A 19,025-nucleotide genomic window follows, 5' to 3' on the forward strand; every position below is an offset into this window, starting at 1 on the left:
GGTCCGGGGCTCCTGGGCAGGCCCTGCTGGGCCCTGCAAGCAGCAGGCTCATCTCGTAGAGCTGCCAGGGTGATACCAGCCTCAATCCGCCAACTCAGCAATTGCGTTGGCCTTTTCCTGGAAAACAGCAGACGTGGCGGGGGTGTCCGGGAGGGAGGTACCTGTTTGGGAAAAGGGAATGTGGGCACCCTGTCCTGTCCTGTGCTCCTCCCCTAGCCTGTCCCCATGTCCCCACCTCCGGGTGCTCTGACTGCATGCCAGGACCCCAAAACCACCCCATCCCATAGCCAGAGTGGCTGTGGGGCTGAGTACAGGATGACGCTGGGGCCCTGAGTGGTCAGTGCCACCGGCCACCACCTCAGCCAAGCAGTACAGCCTCCCAGGGCACATCTACCCCTGCCTTCCGCAAAGCCTTGCTTCACCCCACCCTGCAGCGGGCAGGAGTAGATGGGCGTTGAGGCAAGGTGGATGTGACACCATTTGGTGCCTTTCTTCTTTGGTGGATATCAGTGCCACTCTGCCATGGGTCGCAGCTTGAGGGGCATCAAAGTCGGGTCCGAGGCATCCCACTGCCCGCTGGGCACAAGACTTCACCTGCAGCCGAGAAGAGGGGTCAGGAGCACCCCCAGTCCACTGGCAGGAGGAGGGAGGGGCAGGGGGCCCAGCAGGGCCAGTCGCAGGCACTTGTCACGCCCTGGAGGGGATAATAGGATCAGGGCCGCAGCTGCTGCAGACTGCATGGTTCCCACACCCAGGCCGGGTGTGAGCAAAGAGTGGGAGGGCAGAGCCTCTGGGAGGGCCAGGCAGAGGGGCTGAAGCCCGGCTGGGAGGGGCCTGTGGGCATCTCAGCATCACCACTCTCCTCTCTAAGGCTCCATGTGCTCCTAGTCACACAGTGCTGTGCTGGTGAATGACGAACAACCAGCTCTGATGTAGGGTGGTGACAGGGGTGGGGGGCAGCTGGTATCTGTCGTGTAAATATGCCTAGCATGGCGAATTTCCAGCACCAGCTTGACCTCACTGAACGCAGAGCTGGAAAGAGCTGCTCTTGAGCACCAGTCTTTTTATTTATTTATTTGTTTATTGGCTGTGTTGGGTCTTTGTTGCTGCGTGCAGGCTTTTTCTAGTAGCGGTGAGCGGGGGCTCCTCTTCACTGCGGTGGCTTCTCTTGTGGAGCACGGACTCTAGGCATGCAGGCTTTAGTGGTTGTGGCACACGGGCTTAGTTGCCCTGCAGATGTGAGATCTTCCCGGACCAGGGATGGACCCGTGTCCCCTGCACTGGCAGGCGGATTCTTAAGCACTGCAACACCAGGGAAGTCCCTTGAATGCCAGTCTGAGTGAGCCCTGGTGTGACACTGGCTCATGCTTCCTGGCCCCTCCTGCCCACCTTGCAGAGCTGCTGTGAGAACTGTGGTGGCTGGTGGACGTGCATGGGCTTCCTGAGTTGGGAATTGCCGCAGAACTGGGAGGAAGTGGCTGTTATAGCAAAGGGCTTCAGGGAGTAGGCCCTGGGTCAGGCGAGTCTGTGTTCATAAAGGCTCTGACTCTTATTTGCTGTGTGACCTCAGGCAAGTCACTTCCTGTCTCTGAGCCTGGGTTTCCTCCTTTGGAAAATTTGAAAGGTATATGTAGAACCTGTTCAGAAAGTTGTTACAGGAGTTAAGGAGGCAATCAGTGCTGATAAAATGGCAAACAACATTTAGTACCTGGTGGTGGTGATTTTATTGTCCCATTATACAGCCAAGAACTTGGCATAAGGACTTGGACATCCCAGGGCCAAGGGGGTGGTCTCCAGAGCCTCTGGGGATAAGCATCTTTCAGTCTTAGGAATTCTCCCTTCCCCTTCACTCCATCCTCGGGGCAGTCTCAGAAGGAAGGGGCTCTGGATGCAGCTCGGACACCCCCTGCCCACATACATGTATTCAATAAGCCTTACGCACCCCTGAAGGAGCTGGAGAGCACTGCCCTCAAGGTGCTGACTGTCCAAAGGGAGCACGGAGAAAGTGGCATACGCTGTGATGCTGAGGCCCTCTGCTCCAGGGCTGTGGGGGCAAGAAGAGGGCTCCTGACCCAGCCCTGGCATCAGTGGGGAGCTTCCTGGAGAAGGATGCCACCATCGACCGCCATCTTGCTTGTCAGATGTTTTCCTCTCAGAGCTGAGGTCAGGACTGGGCATGTGCTCCGATTTTCCAAAGGCTGTGCCATCTCTTGCCCCCTGCCCAGCCCTCTGCCCTGCAGCACGCAACTGAGCATCAGGAGGGCTCAAGCCCCAGGGATGTGAGAAGTGGGCAGGGCCTCACCCTCAGGGCCCCAGGGTCCCAGTCCGGGGCTCTGCTGTCCCCTCGTGGCAGGACTGAGAAGTACACCGCTCCCACTGGAGGAAACTAACGAACAGCAATCACTTTAAAAAATAAAATGATTAAGAAATAATAAAATAAAATAAAATGATAATGATGATATTCATAACTTTACAATTTGGCAAGTACCTTCTCCGTCCATCATAGGCGGCAGGGGGAGGGTGCAGGGTACTGGACTGAAATTCAGTCCTGAGTCAGGTTCCAAGTGGTTATGTGACCTTGGACAAGTCACGTCACCTCTCTGAGCCTCAGGCTCCTCATCTGTAGAATGGGTGACAACAATAGGGTTGTTGTGGGAATTCCCTGGCCGTCCAGTGGCTAGGAAGCCATGCTCTCCCTGCTGAGGGCCTATGTTGGCGGGACACAGGCCAAAAAAAAAAAAAAAAGGTGTTTTAAAGGATTAAATGACCTTATGGGTGGCGCATAGTTTGAACTGAAAACAAAAACACCATTTTTGTTATCATCATACACTTGCCCAGTCTGCTATGGATCCTGCACCTATCGGTAATGCTCTTTGTAAAGTCCTTTTTCAAAATGTCACCTCCTTTAATCTGCATCATTCCAGTTTAACAGAAGAGGGAATGGAAGGTCAAAGAGGAGAAGTAACTTGCCTAGAGCATCATGGCTTATAGGTGGTGAAACAGGACGCAAAGCCAGGTCTGTCTGACTCCAGCTCCAGTGCTCACTTCCCCACACCCTGCTTTGTCAACTCTATAGCACCTTAAAATTCCCCGAGTCCTTATTGCCTCCTTTTTTAAAGATAATTAATTAATTTTATTTTTGGCTGTGCCAGTCTTAGTTGCTCAGGATCCTCACTGCAGCACGCGGGCTTCTCTCTAGTTGTGGCTCATGTGCTCAGTCGTTGCGGCGCACGGGCTTAGTTGCCCCATGGCATGTGGGATCTTAGTTCCCTAACCAGGGATCGAACCCGCGCCCCCTGCACTGGAAGGCAGATTCTTAATCACTGGACCACCAGGAAAGTCCCCTTATTGCCTCATTTAAATAAACAAGCACAGCCTCTGCCCTCTTCAGCCTCTTTCTCCACCTTCTTCCACACCCACACCAGCTTCCAGAATGCCGGGCCTAACAGCTGAACCCTCCTCTCCTTCCTGACCAGGTCCCCAGCCCTCAAGGCAGCTCATGAGCCAAGAGCTTGAGAGTGGCTTCCAAAGTTCATCGTGCCCGCACTCCTCCACTCCACCCAAACAAATGACTGTGCATCCTGTTCTTCATGCTGCTCAGGGGAGGAGATTCCGTAACTCCACTTCCTCCACCAGCCCAGCTGTTTGTTACAGGTCCCACAGTTGGGAAGTTCCCACTTTATGTCTAACCAGAGTCCTCCCTGCTGCAGTTTCAGCCCATTTCCTTTTGTTCTTTCTCTGAGGAGTGTCAGAAATGTAATCTTGGGAGGACACCTGAGGCCCAGAGAGAAGGACCCTGGAATGGGGAAGAGTCACTCGGGGACAGGAAGTGAGAGCTGAGCCCAGGTTCAAATCCAGGTCAGGGCAGTAAGAGTGGCCGCACTGGTCTCCTGGTGCCCAGGGCAGTCTCGCCCAGGCTGAGGTGGGGCAGCCTGAGGGCACCTGGGCCCAGCCCCCACCACACTGCCACCACGTGGCTCCTGGCGAGGGGTGGGCTGGCGTGGGAACTGAGGGGCAGAGCTGGTCCAAGGGGACACGAAGAGCTCAGGCTCAGGAGTCGTGCGGAGCTGTGTTCGCATCCCCTGGAGCCCTTCAACAAGCATTTGCCGAGTGTCACCTCTGTGCCAGGCGCTGCATGCAGCACTGAGGCCGCAGCCAGGGTCCCTGCCCTTGTGGAGCTCACAGTCTGATGAGGGAATCCCAGAGTGGCAAGAGAGGAGGTGGGGAGACCACGTGGGCAAGGGTGATCACCGAAGGTCTCCTGAGGAGGTGGCATTTGAGTCAAGGCCTGAATAACAAAAAGGGGCCAAACTCTACTCAATACTCTTTACTGGCCTATGTGGGAAGAGAATCTAAAATAGAGTGGATGTATGTATAGGTATAACTGATTCACTTTGCTGTACACCTGACACTAACACAACATTGTGAATCAACTACATTCCAATAAAAGTTTAAAAAGGGGACTTCCCTGGTGGTCTAGCGGTTAAGACGCTGTGCTCCCAATGCAGGGGGCACAGGTTTGTTCCCTGATCGGCGAACTAAGATCCCACATGCTGCATGGTGCAGCCAAAAAAGAAAAAAATTTAAAAAATTAAAAAAAAAAAAAAAAAAGGCACCAGACCTGAATATCTGAAGGGAGAACATGCCAGAAGGAGTGAGCTGCCGGGGCAAAAGCCCTGAGGTTGGAATGAGCTTAGAGTCTAAAGATCAACTAGAAAGATGGCCAGGGTAGCGAGCCTACATGGGGCTCTTGTGTGTGGACTCACATGGTGCCATTGTCTTTGAGTGTCAGTCTTCTTATCTGTAAAATGGATCAACAATACCCACTTAACACAAAGATGGACATACAGGCCTTATCCCAGGGCCTGGTAAGTGAGTAAATGGTACCTGGTATTTTATCATTGCTCTAATAACAGGTCCATCAGCGGCATCCTTCAGGGTTTAATTTCTTTTTCTTTTTGTTTTGTTTTGTTTTTTAAATAATTAGTTAATGTATTTATTTTATTGGCTGCATGTGTCTTTGTTGCTGCACACGGGCTTTCTCTAGTTGTGGCAAGCGGGGGCTACTCTTCGTTGTGGTATGTGGGCTCCTCATTGTGGTGGCCTCTCTTGTTGTGGAGCACGGGCTCTAGGCTTCAGTAGTTGTGGCACATGGGCTCAATAGTTTTGGCTCACGGGCTCTAGAGAGCAGGCTCAATAGTTGTGGCACACGGGCTTAGTTGCTCTGTGGCATCTTCCTGGGGCAGGGATTGAACCTGTGTCCCCTGCATTGGCAGGCAGATTCTTAACCACTGCGCCACCTAGGAAGTCCAGGGTTTAATTTCAACACCATGCCCCAGCCCTAGCCTATCCCCACCACGCACACATGCTGCCCAAGAGTGATGTATTGAAGTGTTTTAGGTCTGTCCAAGTGCACTGCACCTCACAGTTTATAAAGCATATCCTCCCATCCTTCCATTGCCCTGCAGAGTTAGGTGGCTGTGGAAATCTTTGGAGTCACTGGATGGCAGGGTGTCTGACTGTCCCTGGCCCACAGCAGATGCTCAAAGAATTTCAGGTCCAGGTCCTGCCACCCCTGTCTCCATGATGAACTTTCAAATTCCAAAGGCCCTTCTTACCAAACTTCCTTCATCTGCAGAAAGGATCACTTTCCAGCCATATAGATTCTTAATCCTGGGAGGGTCTGGCTCACAGCTAAGCTCTGTTGGAATCAGAAGCCGAGCCTCCATGTGAACCCAGAAAAAACACTGGAGCAAGAAGAATCCTTGGACCCTCTCACATGGAAGCAAAGCAGGAGCAGGCCAAAGGCAAGGTCAGGTCAAGGACTCCTTCTCTCTTCCTGAAGGGAAAGAGCTTCTCCTCAAGCTGCTGGTTCCCAGAGGAGGGCAAATCCTGGGTCTCTCTGCTCTGCTGTGTCCTTGTCCTGTCACCTCCATTTCGGCTTTCAGGTTGTCGCTTGGTTGACACCACTTCCAGGAAGCCTTCCCTGATCCCTTGTAAGAGCTGCCTGCTCCCTTATCTGTCCACCCACAGCCCCAGGGTTCCTCCTACCAGGGTAAAGGTTCTGTTGAGGTTTAACTCATGGGTATAAAGTACACAGATCTTAAGTGGGCAGCTGAACGGGTTGTCCCCAGATGGACCGCCTGTGTAAACAGCATCAGCAGACTCCTGCCCCACCAGTTACTAGTCCTGCCCCAGGGCGTTCCCACCCTGACCGCTACCCCGCAGTTCGTTTTGCCTGTGTTTGTACTTTGTGCAAATACAATCATCTAAAAAGTCCTCTTTTGTGTCTGGCTTCTCTCTCTCCTTACGCAGAGTTGCAGATGATTTATTCTCATTACTATACAGCGTTCCCATGTGGGAATAGACCATATTTTATCCATTTACCATTAATGAGCATTTGGGTTATTTCTAGTATTTTTGCCAATTAATGAATAGTACTGCTGAGAACACTCTAAATAGTTCATGTCTTTTGGGGCACATGTATACACATTTCTATTGGGTGTATATACAACACGTTTCTATCGGGCGCATATACAAAGAAAGAAGTGAAATTAGTGGATCGTAGGGTGGGCATGTACTCGGCTTTAGCAGATGCGGCCAAACTGTTTTCCAAAGTAGTTGTGCCAATTTACACCCTGCCAGTAGAGTAGCAGAGTTCCCACTGCCCAGCATCCTCACCTACTCTCAAAACTGTCTGGAAAAAAACAACAAAAAAAACTGTCTGGAAGTCCCCGCATTTCATCTGTTCACTTGTCTGTCTCCCTGATTAGAGTGAGAAGATGCTGTCCAAGCCCCCCCAGCCCACAGGAGACACAAATGAGAGAGAGGAGAAGGAAGGGGATTAGAAAGAAGCATAGAGAGGGAGTTCCCTGGCTATCCAGTGGTTAGGACTCTGTGCTTCCACTCCTGGGGACCCAGGTTTGATCCCTGGTTGGGGAACTAAGATCCCGCAAGCCGTGTGGTATGGCCAAAAATAACATGAACTCTGAACAGACTGCAATAAGTTAAAATACATTAAAAAAAAAAAAAAAAAGGCACAGAGAAAGAAAGAGGGAGAAAGGGAGAGAGGGAAGGAGGAAGGGAATGAACAAAGAAAGGTGAATATTTCTGTGCTGTAGGCTCCAAGCTGGCTGCCCCAGAGGTAAGTGCCTGCTGGGGCTGAAGCTTTGGCTCCTGGTTCACCCTGAAACCTCACTGGGCCCTATAAATGAACGATTGAATAAGTTTCTCATTTCAGGATAAAGTCTTCTAAACAATAGGTTCAGAGTTTGGGAACTATTGGGAGGTGGGGAGAACAGCAGGACCCCCTCAGTCCCTGCAGAAGGGGCTTGGCACTGGGTGGGAAGCCTCTGAGATGAGCTCCTGGAGGCCCACGGCTTGGAGACTGGCTGAGCAGACAGCCTCAGGGGGCAAAACCCCTGCCCCAGACATGCCCACCCATCTCCTGTCCTGGCCAGCACCACCTCCAACTCCCTCTGTCTCCTGTAGCAAGCAGGGGCAGGGCCCTGGGTCCTTGGCCAAAGCCAGATACCAGGGCAGAGCCTACTGCGCAGAGGTACCACTGAGAGAGGGGCTCCCCCAAGGTGCCTTGCCCGGATATACCTCCTGAAGTAGACCCCATGGGACCCTGTGCAGCCTGGTCTCCCTGCCCAGAAGCACTGCCCCAAAGAGAGCCACCCCTCCACCCCAGACCCCAGCAGCCTAGCCCAGACTCAGGTGCCAGCCAGAATCCAGATCTGTCAGGGCAGGTGGAATGAGGAGAGCTTGTTTCCTCTGCTTTGCCAACCTGGTGCCAACCTTGGCTCTCTCCATGCAGATTCAGCACTGGAAGAAGCAGAGAGACCGTTTGGTCTTTACTCAGTGCAGCAATCCCACTCCTGGGCTTTCTGAGTTCCTTAAATCCTCAAGAAACAGAGGCCTCACCACCTCACAAGGGCCCCCATGTTTTGGCTATGCAGCTTTGACAATAAAAGCCACCATTTCTTGCAGTTTCTTAGGGACCAGGCACTGTGTTGACCTTACATACTTTATTTCACAGTGGCTCCATGAAGTAGGTACTTTTATCATCATTCCCATTTTGCAGAGGTGGGAACTGAGGTTTCGAGCCATTATGCATCTTGCCTAAAATCACATTTTGTGTGTGTGTGTGTGTGTGTGTGTATTTTTTTCCTACCGCTGTCTGATGGGAGGGCCTAGAAACAATGACATCTCAGTAGCAATGAGCATATCCAATGCCCAGATCTTAGTTTCTAAACATCACTCTCTAATGAAAGGAACCATGCTCTTTAGAGAAATGGCTGATTCTGGTGCTGAAAGAGGGAAAATACAAGATGAGCCTGGCGCATCGTGTTGTGCCAGAAAATAAGAAAATGCTCAAAAGTAACAAAAGGATGGGAGATGTTACAGACACAGGAGCTAATCTGAAAGAGTTCCCAATGGCCAAAGCTGGAACAATGTGAACAATCAAATAAATAACTTAGTATTGAATTATAGGGACTTCCCTTGTGGTCCAGTGGCTAAGACTCTGCTCTCCCAATGCAGGGGGCCTGGGTTCCATCCCTGGTCAGGGATCTAGATCCCGCATTCTGCAATTAAGAGCCCACATGCCGCAGCTAAGACCTGGCACAGCCAAATAAATAAATAAAATGAATATTTTTTTAAAGTATTGAATTATAACCCAAAGAATAAGATAGATAAAGGCATGGGTCCATGCTGATAGAAATAAATGGGGGGAGGGGGGAATATCTTCCTTACAGAAGAATTCAAAATAATACATGTAGATATAGCTTCCAGGAGGTGGAGTATGCCTTCCCCCCAACTTGAGTGTGGGCTCCACTTGCTTCAAATAACAGAGTATGAAAAGGAGAAAATAGTAACTTCCCAGTGGAAAAGCCTGGCAGACACCAGCCCAACCATGTAATCAAGGTTAACATAACCAGTAATAAGTCATGTGGACATCATGTGCCTCCCGGGATGATGTGACAAGAAGGGTACTTCACCTCTGTGGTCTTCCTCCCCCAAACCCACAACTCCTGCCTAGTCATAAGCAAAACATCATACAAACCCAAACGGAGGGACAGGCTCACAAAATACTGACCAGAACTCCTCAAAATTGTCAAGGTCATGAAAAACAAGGAAAGACTAAGAAATTGTCATAGACCAGAGGAGTCTAGGGAGATGTGACACTTACATGCAATGTGGGATCCTGGATTGGCTCGTGGAACAAAAAAAAAAAGGACATTAGTGGAAAAACTGGTGAAATCTGAATAAAATTTAGAGTTCAGTTAATAGTCATGTACCAGCGGTTTCTTAGTTTCGACAACTGTTCCACGGTCATGTAATATGTTACCATAAGGGGAAACTGGGGAAAGGAGTGTACAGAACTCTCTGTACAATCCTACAACTTTTCTGTAAACCTAAAATTATTCCAAAGTAAAAGCTTTATTTTTAAAAAAATCATACAGGGGACTTTGCTGGCAGTTCAGTGGTTAAGACTCTGTGCTCCCACTGCAGGGGGCGCGGGTTCGATCCCAGGGGAACTAAAATTCTGCGTGCTGCTGACATGGCAAAAAAAGCAACAACAATCATACAGGGTATAAATGTATGAACCAGAATTCAAAAACAAATATGTCGAGCTTCCCTGGTGGTGCAGTGGTTAAGAATCCACCTGCCAATGCAGGGGACACGTGTTTGATCCCTGGTCCAGGAAGATCCCACATGCTGCGGAGCAACTAAGCCTGTGCCCCACAACTACTGAGCCTGCACTCTAGAGCCCGAGAGCCACAACTACTGGCCCACAAACTGCAACTACTGAAGCCCGCACCTAGAGCCTGTGCTTCACCGCAATAAGAAGCCCGGGCACCGCAGTGAAGAGCGCCGGCTCTCTGCGACTACAGAAACGTAGCAGTGAAAGACCCAATGCAGCCAATAAATTAATTAATCCAAAAACAAAAATAAAAAACACACATGTGTTTGTCTCCTTAGCCCATATACTCCACCCTCCCCACACCATCTCATGTTAGAAAGTCATTCCCAAAGCCTTCTTTGTGGGTCTGAGCTTCTTCCCATCTGCCCATATTTGCCCTCTCAAACCACTCTAATTCATCTGTTTTCTTTGCCCCATGACCTCCTCTTGAGAGATGAAGGATGCTCCCATCCCCTCAGGTGTGCACACATCTCCAAGCTCATTATTCCCAGGTCCTTCCACTCTCTTGGGTGACTTGGGTTTCAGTGAACATTGGCTTCCCTAGCACCAACCCGTCCTCTGCAGCAGCCATCAGGTTCCACTTGGGGATCCATGGGGTTCCAGAGAATATTACCTGGTTCCAGAAATAATAAAGTACCTGACTTAGGCTAGGTCTATTAGCACACACCATCATCTGGCCACTGTGATCAGCCCAGAGGTAGCCATGTGACACAAGCAGGTCTAAAACATTCCAGAACTTTGACAGGGAATGCTAGGACAAAGACAATTCTCTTCTTCCACGTTGGATGTAAATTAAGAAGGCCCTGGAAGCCTTAGGATGAAGCCAATCTTAAAGACAACAGAGTACAAAAATGGAAAAAGCTGGGTTGTGAGTGACATCGATGAGCCACTGGATCAGGCCTTACCTGAAGCCCAGTCTGCCACTACACTTCTCAGTTGGCTGAGAAATGCTTCCCCCTTGCCCCCCACCAAGATACCCACATCCTAATCCCTGGAACCTGTGAATATTATCTTATAGGACAAAGGCAGGGGAGGGGGGTTCTTTGCAGATGGGTTAAAATTAAGGATTATGGGATGGGGAGATTATCTGGGCGGGCCCCAAATGCAACCTTAAATGCAGAGTATCCTTATAAGAGGGAGGCAGAGGGAGATTAGACAGACACACGAAGAAGGCAATGTGACCACAGAGGCAGAGATTAGAGTGGTGCGGCCACAAGCCATAGAATGCTGGCAGCCACCAGAAGCTGGAAGAGGCCAGGAACAATTCTCCCCTAGAGCACATCTCCTCCACAAGACAGAGCACAGCCCTGCCAACAGCTGGATTTTGGCTCAATGATACCGATTTCAGACTTCTGGTCTCCAGAATTGTGATAGAATAAATTTTTGTTGCCTTAAGTCACCTAGTGTGTGAAAATTTGTTAAAGAAGCTGTGAGAAACAAATCCAAGAACTAATACATTCTCTTTAATAGTTCAGCCTATTTGAATCTGATATTTCGTTAACTGCAGCCAAAAGCAGTCTGATATACAGCCCCTCTCACCTTCTTCTGGTTAAGAGGTGAACTCTACAGAAGGGCCAATCTCCGGTGGGAGGGATCCAGAGACCCTCCTGATCTTTAGCTGGGGAAATGGGGCTCGGGTGGAGGCTGCACCAAAAGGCTCACAGACGCTAAGCAAAGGAATCATGGGAGTTTATTTACAGACAAGTCACAGCAACCAGGGCCCACACAGGCTCAGGCCAGAAGGCTCCAGATGCATGTACATATATAGGTCCCAGCACCCATCAGCACTGGAGTAATTGCCAGCCAGGTCCCTGCCAGAGGGGCTAAGAGTCAGGACAGGGTCAAGGGCAGGAAAGGGAGAAGGCTCCAGTCCTTGCCAGATATCAGAAGTCACAAGTTGTGGCCCCGAAGCCAGAGGAAGAAACTACCCTCGTCCCTGAACTGTGGACACTGAGGAGTATGAGGACAGGGGAGACTCTTTGGAGGCAACCCCCTCCCGTGTCCAGCCTCTACCCTCGATGCCAGCCCTCGGAACAAAAGTCCCAGCAGCAGCAGCTTGGGGCATGGAGACACTGCAGGCCCCCTCCAGACCTGTCCAGGAACCGGGCGTGGAGCTGGTGTCCCAGGCCATGGCTGCCCATCACATGGGGGGCTCCCCCAGTTTGCTGGTGGCACTTGTGATCCGCTTATTTTCCCGGAGGTTTCGGAGGCGGGCACTGAGACTGCTGATCTCTTCCACGTAGGCCTGGGGCACCCACCCCTTCTCACCATCTGCCAGGCGGACCCCCTCCAGCCAGCCTAAGGGCACATAGGCCAGGAGCAGCATCAGTGGCATCAAAGGAACACCTGGGCTAGGTCTGCGAGGGAGCACCTAGGCCCTGATACAAGCCTCATCTGCACCCCTGGGGCCGAGGTGACATCATCTCAGCATCCCCCAGGTCCAGGAAGGAGCATAGCTCAAGCAGACTTGCAAATGAGCTTCTGACCTGTTTTCCCTGACATCCTCTGAGAAGGGATTTCCCACTCTCCCATCATTTACTTTCAATCCTACATCTTTGCAAGCAGGAAGTTCCTCCTCTGGTCTAACTTGATCCTTGCATGCTGTGGTTGATCAACACTTGCACAACCTTTTCCCTGTGAAGTCTTAGCTATCTAGCTACTTCCTGCCCACCGAAGCCCCATCAGGGCGGCCTTCCCAGGAGGCCCCTCTCACCATCACTGGTCCGGGTCCTCACTGCCAGGATGTCAGTCTTCTCCAAGGTCAGCTCATCTGGCTGCAGTGCCTTGTATGTCCTGACACACTGAACCTGGGGGCGGTCTGAGAGCCCAAGGCAGAGTGAGGGAGGCCCCAGGGTAGGATGGGGCAGGGGGAGGCAGGGAGAGGCAGCAGGAGGAAATAAGGGGTGGGGGGGTAGCCTCTGCTACTGCTCTTCCTCTGTTCACCCTGGCCACTCTTCTTTCTGACCCTAAACACAAGTTCTAGGTGAATCCAGTCCCTCCTGGCTTCAATTACTCCCTCTCTGCCTGGGCTCTCAGCTCCCCAGCTCAAGTCATTACTCTGCTCCTGACCTCCTGGTCTAAGTGCCCCCAGACAGTCCCCACAAAACAGTAATGGTCCCTTTGTACGCCCCCTCATGCTACTCTGGTGCTCCCTCCAGCCCATCCTTCTCAACTGGGATTCAAGCCACATCGCACCCCCATTTAGAACCCTCCAGGGCCTTCCCCCCGTCTTAGAAAAAAATATGAAGTCTCCCCCACAGCCTACAAAGCCCTACACAGTCTAGAGTTGCCCCTTTGCTAACCTCCTCGCGTCCCTCATCTTCCTCTCTCCTCCTCGCTCATGAAGTTCAGCAACACTTGTCACCCTGCTGTTCCATAAACACCCTAAGCTCCCTCTTGCCTCAGGGCCTTTGCACTGGCTGTTCCCCTTCCCAAGAATGTTTTTCCCCAGATCTTTTCATAGCTGCCCCTCTCCATCCTTCAGGGGCCTTCCCTGACCACCTCCTAGGGGTGGGAAATTTACCCTCCAACCCAAAGGGGACCTCTAGCTCAAGTCAGAGAATCAGCTCCAGTCCAGGCCCTCAGCCCCTTCTACCACACTAGGTAGGCTGGGAGTATCAGGAAAACCACAGGCCTTGGGGCCAGACCAGCTTATTGGCTGTGTGACCTCAGGCAAGTTACCTAACATATTGGGCCTCAGTGTTCTCAGATATGAAAAATGAATCTAACTAATAGGGATGTTATGAGGATTAAATAAAATGAAGGCATATATACACAAAGCCCCCAGCACCCTGGCACATGGAAGGTGCTGGGTAGAAATGAGTTCCCTAACTTCTGCTTCCTTAGCTCAGCCCTAACACCCACCCCCCCAAAACCTTCCCTAGCTACCTGGTACCCACCTTACCAAGATGCTCTCTGATTGGGCTCCATTCTGGCTTACCAGCCTCATTTCACACCCAGAGAAGCCTCTGGATGAACAGCACAGATCCCCCATCCTGCCGCCACCACCCCACACCCCGGCCACTCTGGTTCCTGTCCTCTTTGCAACTGATGCAAAGCTAGAGGCAGATCTGGGTTCCAGTCCCAGCTCTGCTGCTTACTAGCTGAACTTGGACAAGTCACTTTACCTCTCTGAATCTGTTTTCTAACTTGCAAAATGGGCTTCTGTGGGGATGAAATGGAAGGATGTAAAAGGCTATGTCATCTCCAGGGTGCTGCCTGTGCACGTGGAGGTTGGTCCGTCCTACGTCAAGCCTGCCCATCCTTCAAGCTTTCACAGAGCTGCCCTCGCCAGCCCCAGGCCAGTTGATCTCTCTCCCCACTAGCCCTGCTGGCAATACAGCACCCAGGATTTGAAGAAAGGGGAGGGCAGCGAGGTACCCAGCCCAGTGAATGTGCCCCTAGTGGGGGTCGGGGGCAGGCTGCTACCTTTCCCCTCGCTGATGACCTCCTTGTCCTCCTGAGGGCTGGAGGGGCACATGGCTGAGATCCATCGCTGCTTCTCACTTCTAGGGAGAGGGAGGCTGAGCTGTCACACCCAGGGCCAGGGTGGTGCAACCGGGGCTGGGAGAACTGAGTATGATGCCCAGACCTGGGACCCAGGTCAGGTCTTTTCCACCCCAGGGCCCACCCACAGCCCTGTTCCCAAGCCGGTGCCTCACCCAGCTCTGAGCATAAGAACTGAACAGATCCAGGACACCCTGGATTCCAGCTCTGCCCAAGGCCAGCCTTAGGCCACCACCTTGAAGCCAGAGATAAAAGGCCTTGTGCCTGCCGGGGGGTGGGGCCCTCTCCCCATACCCCAGCCCACTCACTCTGTCCGCGCCCTCAGTAGGAACTGGTGCTTCATGTGCTGCCCGTGGAGGAGCTGAAGGAGGAACACATGGCCAGGGATGCCCTGGAGCTTCAGGCTCAAGTCCTTCACCTGCAGCTCGGCCATCTTGGCATGGACAAAGACGGCGAACTTCCCCAGCCTGCAGGACCAGGGCAGGCGAGATCAGCCTGGCCCCCACCCTCAGGACGAGGTGAGTTCTGATTGAAAGAGAGGAGAAGGGGTCATCTGTCCCTCTAGGACCCTCCTGAAGGAATCTTGGCTGTACAGGGCACCGCTTCGCTGGCACCCAGCAAAGTCCCTAAAAGGAACAGGGGCTCCATTCACGCTGGCTCCCTAACAGATGCGGAGGTGATGGAGACCAGTCCCTGTCCCCTAGGCACACTTTCCACTTCTCTCTGAACCTCTTTCTAGAGCCTCTGTTCCAAAGAACCAACTGGGCAGCTCCCCTGATGAGATCTATGGACTGTTTCGTGTCTGACTCTCTAACCGGTATAGAAGCTGAACTTTGTCTCGTTGCCTGCTGTATTCCAGCACCCAACACTGCCAGGCCCACTGTTTGGGTCTGATAAACCCTTGTGGGAAGGATGGGTGGGTGGGTGGGCCGAGGATATTCCATAAGTTCCTTCATCTCAACCCATCTAAACAAAACCAGTATCTCCCACCCCAAACCAGGTCCCTTTACTGTTCCCCATTCCAGTGAAAGAGGCCACCAAGTTGCTCAAGAGGAAACAGTCCCCATTCTCACCTCTTTCCTCCCTCTCCCCCAACACCCAACCAGCAGCTGTGTCCTATCTATCTCCTTATTGTCTCCAGAATCCACTTATTCCCAAGCTCATTACCACTTCTGGAGCATCTACTCTCATCTGGCAATTACAAGAGTTTCTGCTCTCTCCCTTTCCAGCCCATTCTCCACATTGGCCAGGAGTAAATATCACTCCTCTGCCTAACTTTCCATGTTCCCTACTGCTCTCAGAAAGTCCAACCTCTCTGCCATGACTTCAACATCCCAAATTCCTTCTCCTGCCCTTCCCCCCTACAAATCCAGCTGTACTAGGCTCCATCATCTCCCAAACTGACTCTGCTCTTATACCCCTCTGAGACTTGGCTATATCCCCCCCAAACTCTTCTACCTGGAAAACTCCTACTTATTCTTCAAAACCTAACTCAAATGTTCCTTCCTCAGTGAAACTTTACTGATTCTCTTCTCACACCAGGGGATACTACAGTACAGTACACCCTTCCATCAAAACCCTGAACAGGTGGTTACCAGGATGTATTCTCACTGCTCTGAGAGCTCCTGTGAGCAGGGAACAAATCTCATTCATCTCTATGTCCCCAACAACATTTGGAGGGCCCAGTACAGGACAGGGATTCAGTGATGCTTCATTGAGTGAATGAAGAAATCAGAAATGAATTCATCCCATCCAGCCTTAAGGCTTACTTCATTCAGGAAGTCTCTCCCTCATCCCAAACTTATAATAATCACAGCTAATACTGTGTGAGTGTTCACTATGTACCAGGCACTGTGCTAAACTCTTCAAGTATTCCTAGCACATTAAATCTCCCTACATGGTAGGCTCTATTTTACAAATGAAAGACGGATAGCACTATAGTTAAGAGCCTGGGATCGGACCGACCTGGCCTCCTCCTGGCTCCTGCACTTACTAGCTCCATGATCTTGCGAATAACAAGGGAGGGTACTTCTCAGAAAGATGTTTAGAGGATTAAAAGGAACAATCCCCATAGCATGCCTGGCACAGGCTAGGTGCTCAGTAAGTGTTGGTTATTACCATTATGAGTCAGGGGAGGTGAGGACGCTAGGGGTGTGCTTTTCATCTCTGCTCCTTTTGGCTTAAGCTCAGAGCACCTTCAAAGTTCTTGGCACACAGTTCATCCCTTGATTCTCAGGTCCAGAAGATGGACTTGCCCTAGCTCTGCCTTTCCTAGGGGAGTCTCCAAGGCTCAGGGTGCCCTGGCAGCACAGCCTGGCAGATGGACTGGTTGTGAGCCCACTGGTGGGGAAGAAGAGGGCTCCACTCTCATCTACACCCTCACCCCCTGCCCCAACTCACTCCTTCCTCCGGGAGAGCAGTAGGCAGTCATTGAAAAGGTGCAGGTAGACTGCCTTGCTGGACAGCTTCAGCTTGGCAGGGGGTGCTGCGGGCAGGGGTGCCAGCTCTACCAGCTCCCCATGCCGAACCAGCCAGCGGGCCTGAGAGATCAGCGGGAAGATCTGGGAGGATGGAGGAGGCAAGGGGAAGCACAGGTCAGGCTGGGGGCAGCAGGGCAGAGAGCACAGGGCAGGGGATGGGAGGGTTGGACAGTGATGAACTGGCCTGCAGCCCCCAGGGAAGGAGGCGACAGGGCTGCCCCCTCCCATCAGCTGAGGGCGTGCACCTTGCCCTCAAAGTGGATCTTCTTGCTCAGGTGGATGAGCTCCTCTGTCCTCTTCATGGACTGCACACTGGCGTTGCACTCTTGCACCAGCTGGGGAGACCAGAGGTGCGTCACCTGCAGACCCCGCCTATCCCGGCTCCCAGAGCCCAGCCTCAGACTCCCACCTGGGGACCAGAAGCTCTGAAGGCTGGAGTTCCTTTAGATACACACAGGGATTCCAGGGAGGCCCTTGGGAGCCAGACATCCCCTGCCCTGCAAGGCTTACCTCCTTGAGGGCATTGAAGGCCTTGGTGGCCATGTCTTCATCTTCAGAGCCCTGTGCTGTCCGCTTCAGGATGTTCTGGATGGTGGAATAGGGCAACGAGGCTGGTTGTGACCTCTCCCAGTGACTCTGCCCAGCCCTGGGTGCCCAGAAGGGGCTGTGGAGGGCACAGAGACATCTCCCCCACCAAGCCCTCTCCAAAGCCTGGTGCCCTCTAGGTACCTCCACCAGCATCTTGAGGCGGGTGATCCTCTGAAATGGCAGGATGAGGAAGGAGGTGAGGGGCAGACGCTGGCACACGGGAGACTCCTCCAGGCGAGCCAGGATGCTGGGGAACTTGGGGTTCTCCAGGCTGGAAAATAGGGAGGGGGGGAGGGCCTGCGATCACAGGTGGCCCTGAACTCCTGGATCCACGACTCCAGCCACCCCATTGGTCCTTCAGGTGCCTTCTCAGGTCTAGCCTTCTCCTGGTCACAGAGCCATTTTCAAGTACCCCTCCCCTCCCAGGTCACCCTTCCTCACCCAGTCCTTTGCACCTACTGCTGCCTGAGACTCCCCTATCCTCCCCCATCTCCCCTTTCAGAGCCCCCAGCCCTACAGCAGGCGCTGGTAGGTGCGCTCCTGGTAGGCCTGGTTGGTAACATAGGGCAGGTAGACGCGACGGAAGGCTGGACAGTTGTGCAACACAACATCGCACACGCTGAAGCGCAGGACATCTGCCTCCAGCCGCTGCTCTAGGTCCTGGAGGAACCTGAAAAGTCAGCGAAGAGTCAGGACCAGGACCAGGACGAGACCCCAGACAGGAGAGCCCAGCAAACGGTAGCCTCGGTCCCTGACCCCCTGCGAGGCCAGACTACTCCCTCACCTCTCACTGGTGCTCTTGACCTCGGGCAGTTTGGAGAACAGCCACTGCTTGTCCTGCGCCCCAAGACACTCACTCAGCTCGGCCGAGCCTAAGAAGTGGCCCACGGCCACCGACAGGCTGTGGATGTATGAGGCCTCAGACGTGATCAGCTCGAACTTGGCCTAAGTGAGGGCGGATGCAGTGTTGAAAAGGCCGAACCAGCCCATCCTGAATGTCCTCGCCCCGCACACCGCGCACACCCCAAGCCCTGGACACCACCTCCTTACACTTAGCAGCGCTCACGTGTCTCCTCCCCTTCTCTAGCCCCCTGATCAGACGCCAGGTGGGGTTCGGAGACTCGCCTCCTCTGCTTTGCAAAAGCTATTGTTCAAAAGCTACTGCAGCCCTAGTTTGCGCCCCTAGCTCCGCCCTAGTCTCCACCCCTAGCTCCATCCCGCCGGGGCCTAGTCTTCTGATGGCCCTGCCCCTCCCTGGTGAGCCCTCCCATTAGCCCCGCCTTCCCGCCTTCCCGCCCCTGCTCTTGGCCTCTCCTGGTCCCGCGCGCACCTTGCACCTTGCGCTCCGCACGGCTCCCCATCCCAGTCCCTGCTTTCAGTGATCTTTGTCGTAGGGCCCAGTTCCTCTGGCCCTGCCCTATCCTAGGCCTTGTTCCCTTGACCCCGCCCCTGACCCCGCCCCTCCATCAAGCCTCCCCACTCGCCTTTGGCTCCAGGGCTCCTGCGTCCTCTTGCAGCCAGCCCCACCTTGTCATGTTCTAGAGCCACCTTCCTCATTGACAACCCCCCTTTTGTGGCTCCTCTTTCCTCGCTGGATCCCATGCCCACCTCCTTCAGTCTGTAGTCCGGCTGGCCGGGTACCCCTGGGGCCAGGGTCGCGGCAAAGTCCGCGGACCGCCTGCCTCTGACCCCGCCCACCACCTACCTCTGACTCCGCCCCTTCGGTTGCCCCGCCCGCTTCG

General features: G+C 52.9%; 1 protein-coding gene across 12 annotated transcripts in view; it reads right to left on the reverse strand.

Moving 5' to 3' along the window:
• ARHGEF19 (Rho guanine nucleotide exchange factor 19) overlaps positions 1–19,025 on the reverse strand; it is a 27,057-nt gene continuing 8,032 nt past the window's right edge. For 3 of the 12 annotated variants that reach the window (XM_057697543.1, XM_057697552.1, XM_057697571.1), the window contains 12 exons: positions 18,068–18,228; positions 17,801–17,953; positions 17,425–17,554; positions 17,206–17,280; positions 16,941–17,030; positions 16,616–16,776; positions 14,524–14,682; positions 14,138–14,217; positions 12,423–12,527; positions 2,489–2,707; positions 2,303–2,386; positions 1–161 (listed from right to left, as the gene is read on the reverse strand). In XM_057697543.1, the coding sequence (XP_057553526.1) occupies positions 82–161; positions 2,303–2,386; positions 2,489–2,707; positions 12,423–12,527; positions 14,138–14,217; positions 14,524–14,682; positions 16,616–16,776; positions 16,941–17,030; positions 17,206–17,280; positions 17,425–17,554; positions 17,801–17,953; positions 18,068–18,228 (1,497 nt within the window). In that variant the 3' untranslated portion in view covers positions 1–81. Of the gene's footprint in view, positions 162–1,088; positions 1,638–1,942; positions 2,404–2,488; positions 2,708–10,319; positions 12,008–12,422; positions 12,528–14,137; positions 14,218–14,523; positions 14,741–16,615; positions 16,777–16,940; positions 17,031–17,205; positions 17,281–17,424; positions 17,555–17,800; positions 17,954–18,067; positions 18,229–19,025 lie in introns of those variants that run through there. The other 9 variants (XM_057697519.1, XM_057697581.1, XM_057697537.1 and 6 more) reach the window with 9 other exon arrangements.

This window comes from Hippopotamus amphibius, chromosome 1 (assembly GCF_030028045.1).
Source record: "Hippopotamus amphibius kiboko isolate mHipAmp2 chromosome 1, mHipAmp2.hap2, whole genome shotgun sequence".
NCBI classification, from domain to species: domain Eukaryota; kingdom Metazoa; phylum Chordata; class Mammalia; order Artiodactyla; family Hippopotamidae; genus Hippopotamus; species Hippopotamus amphibius.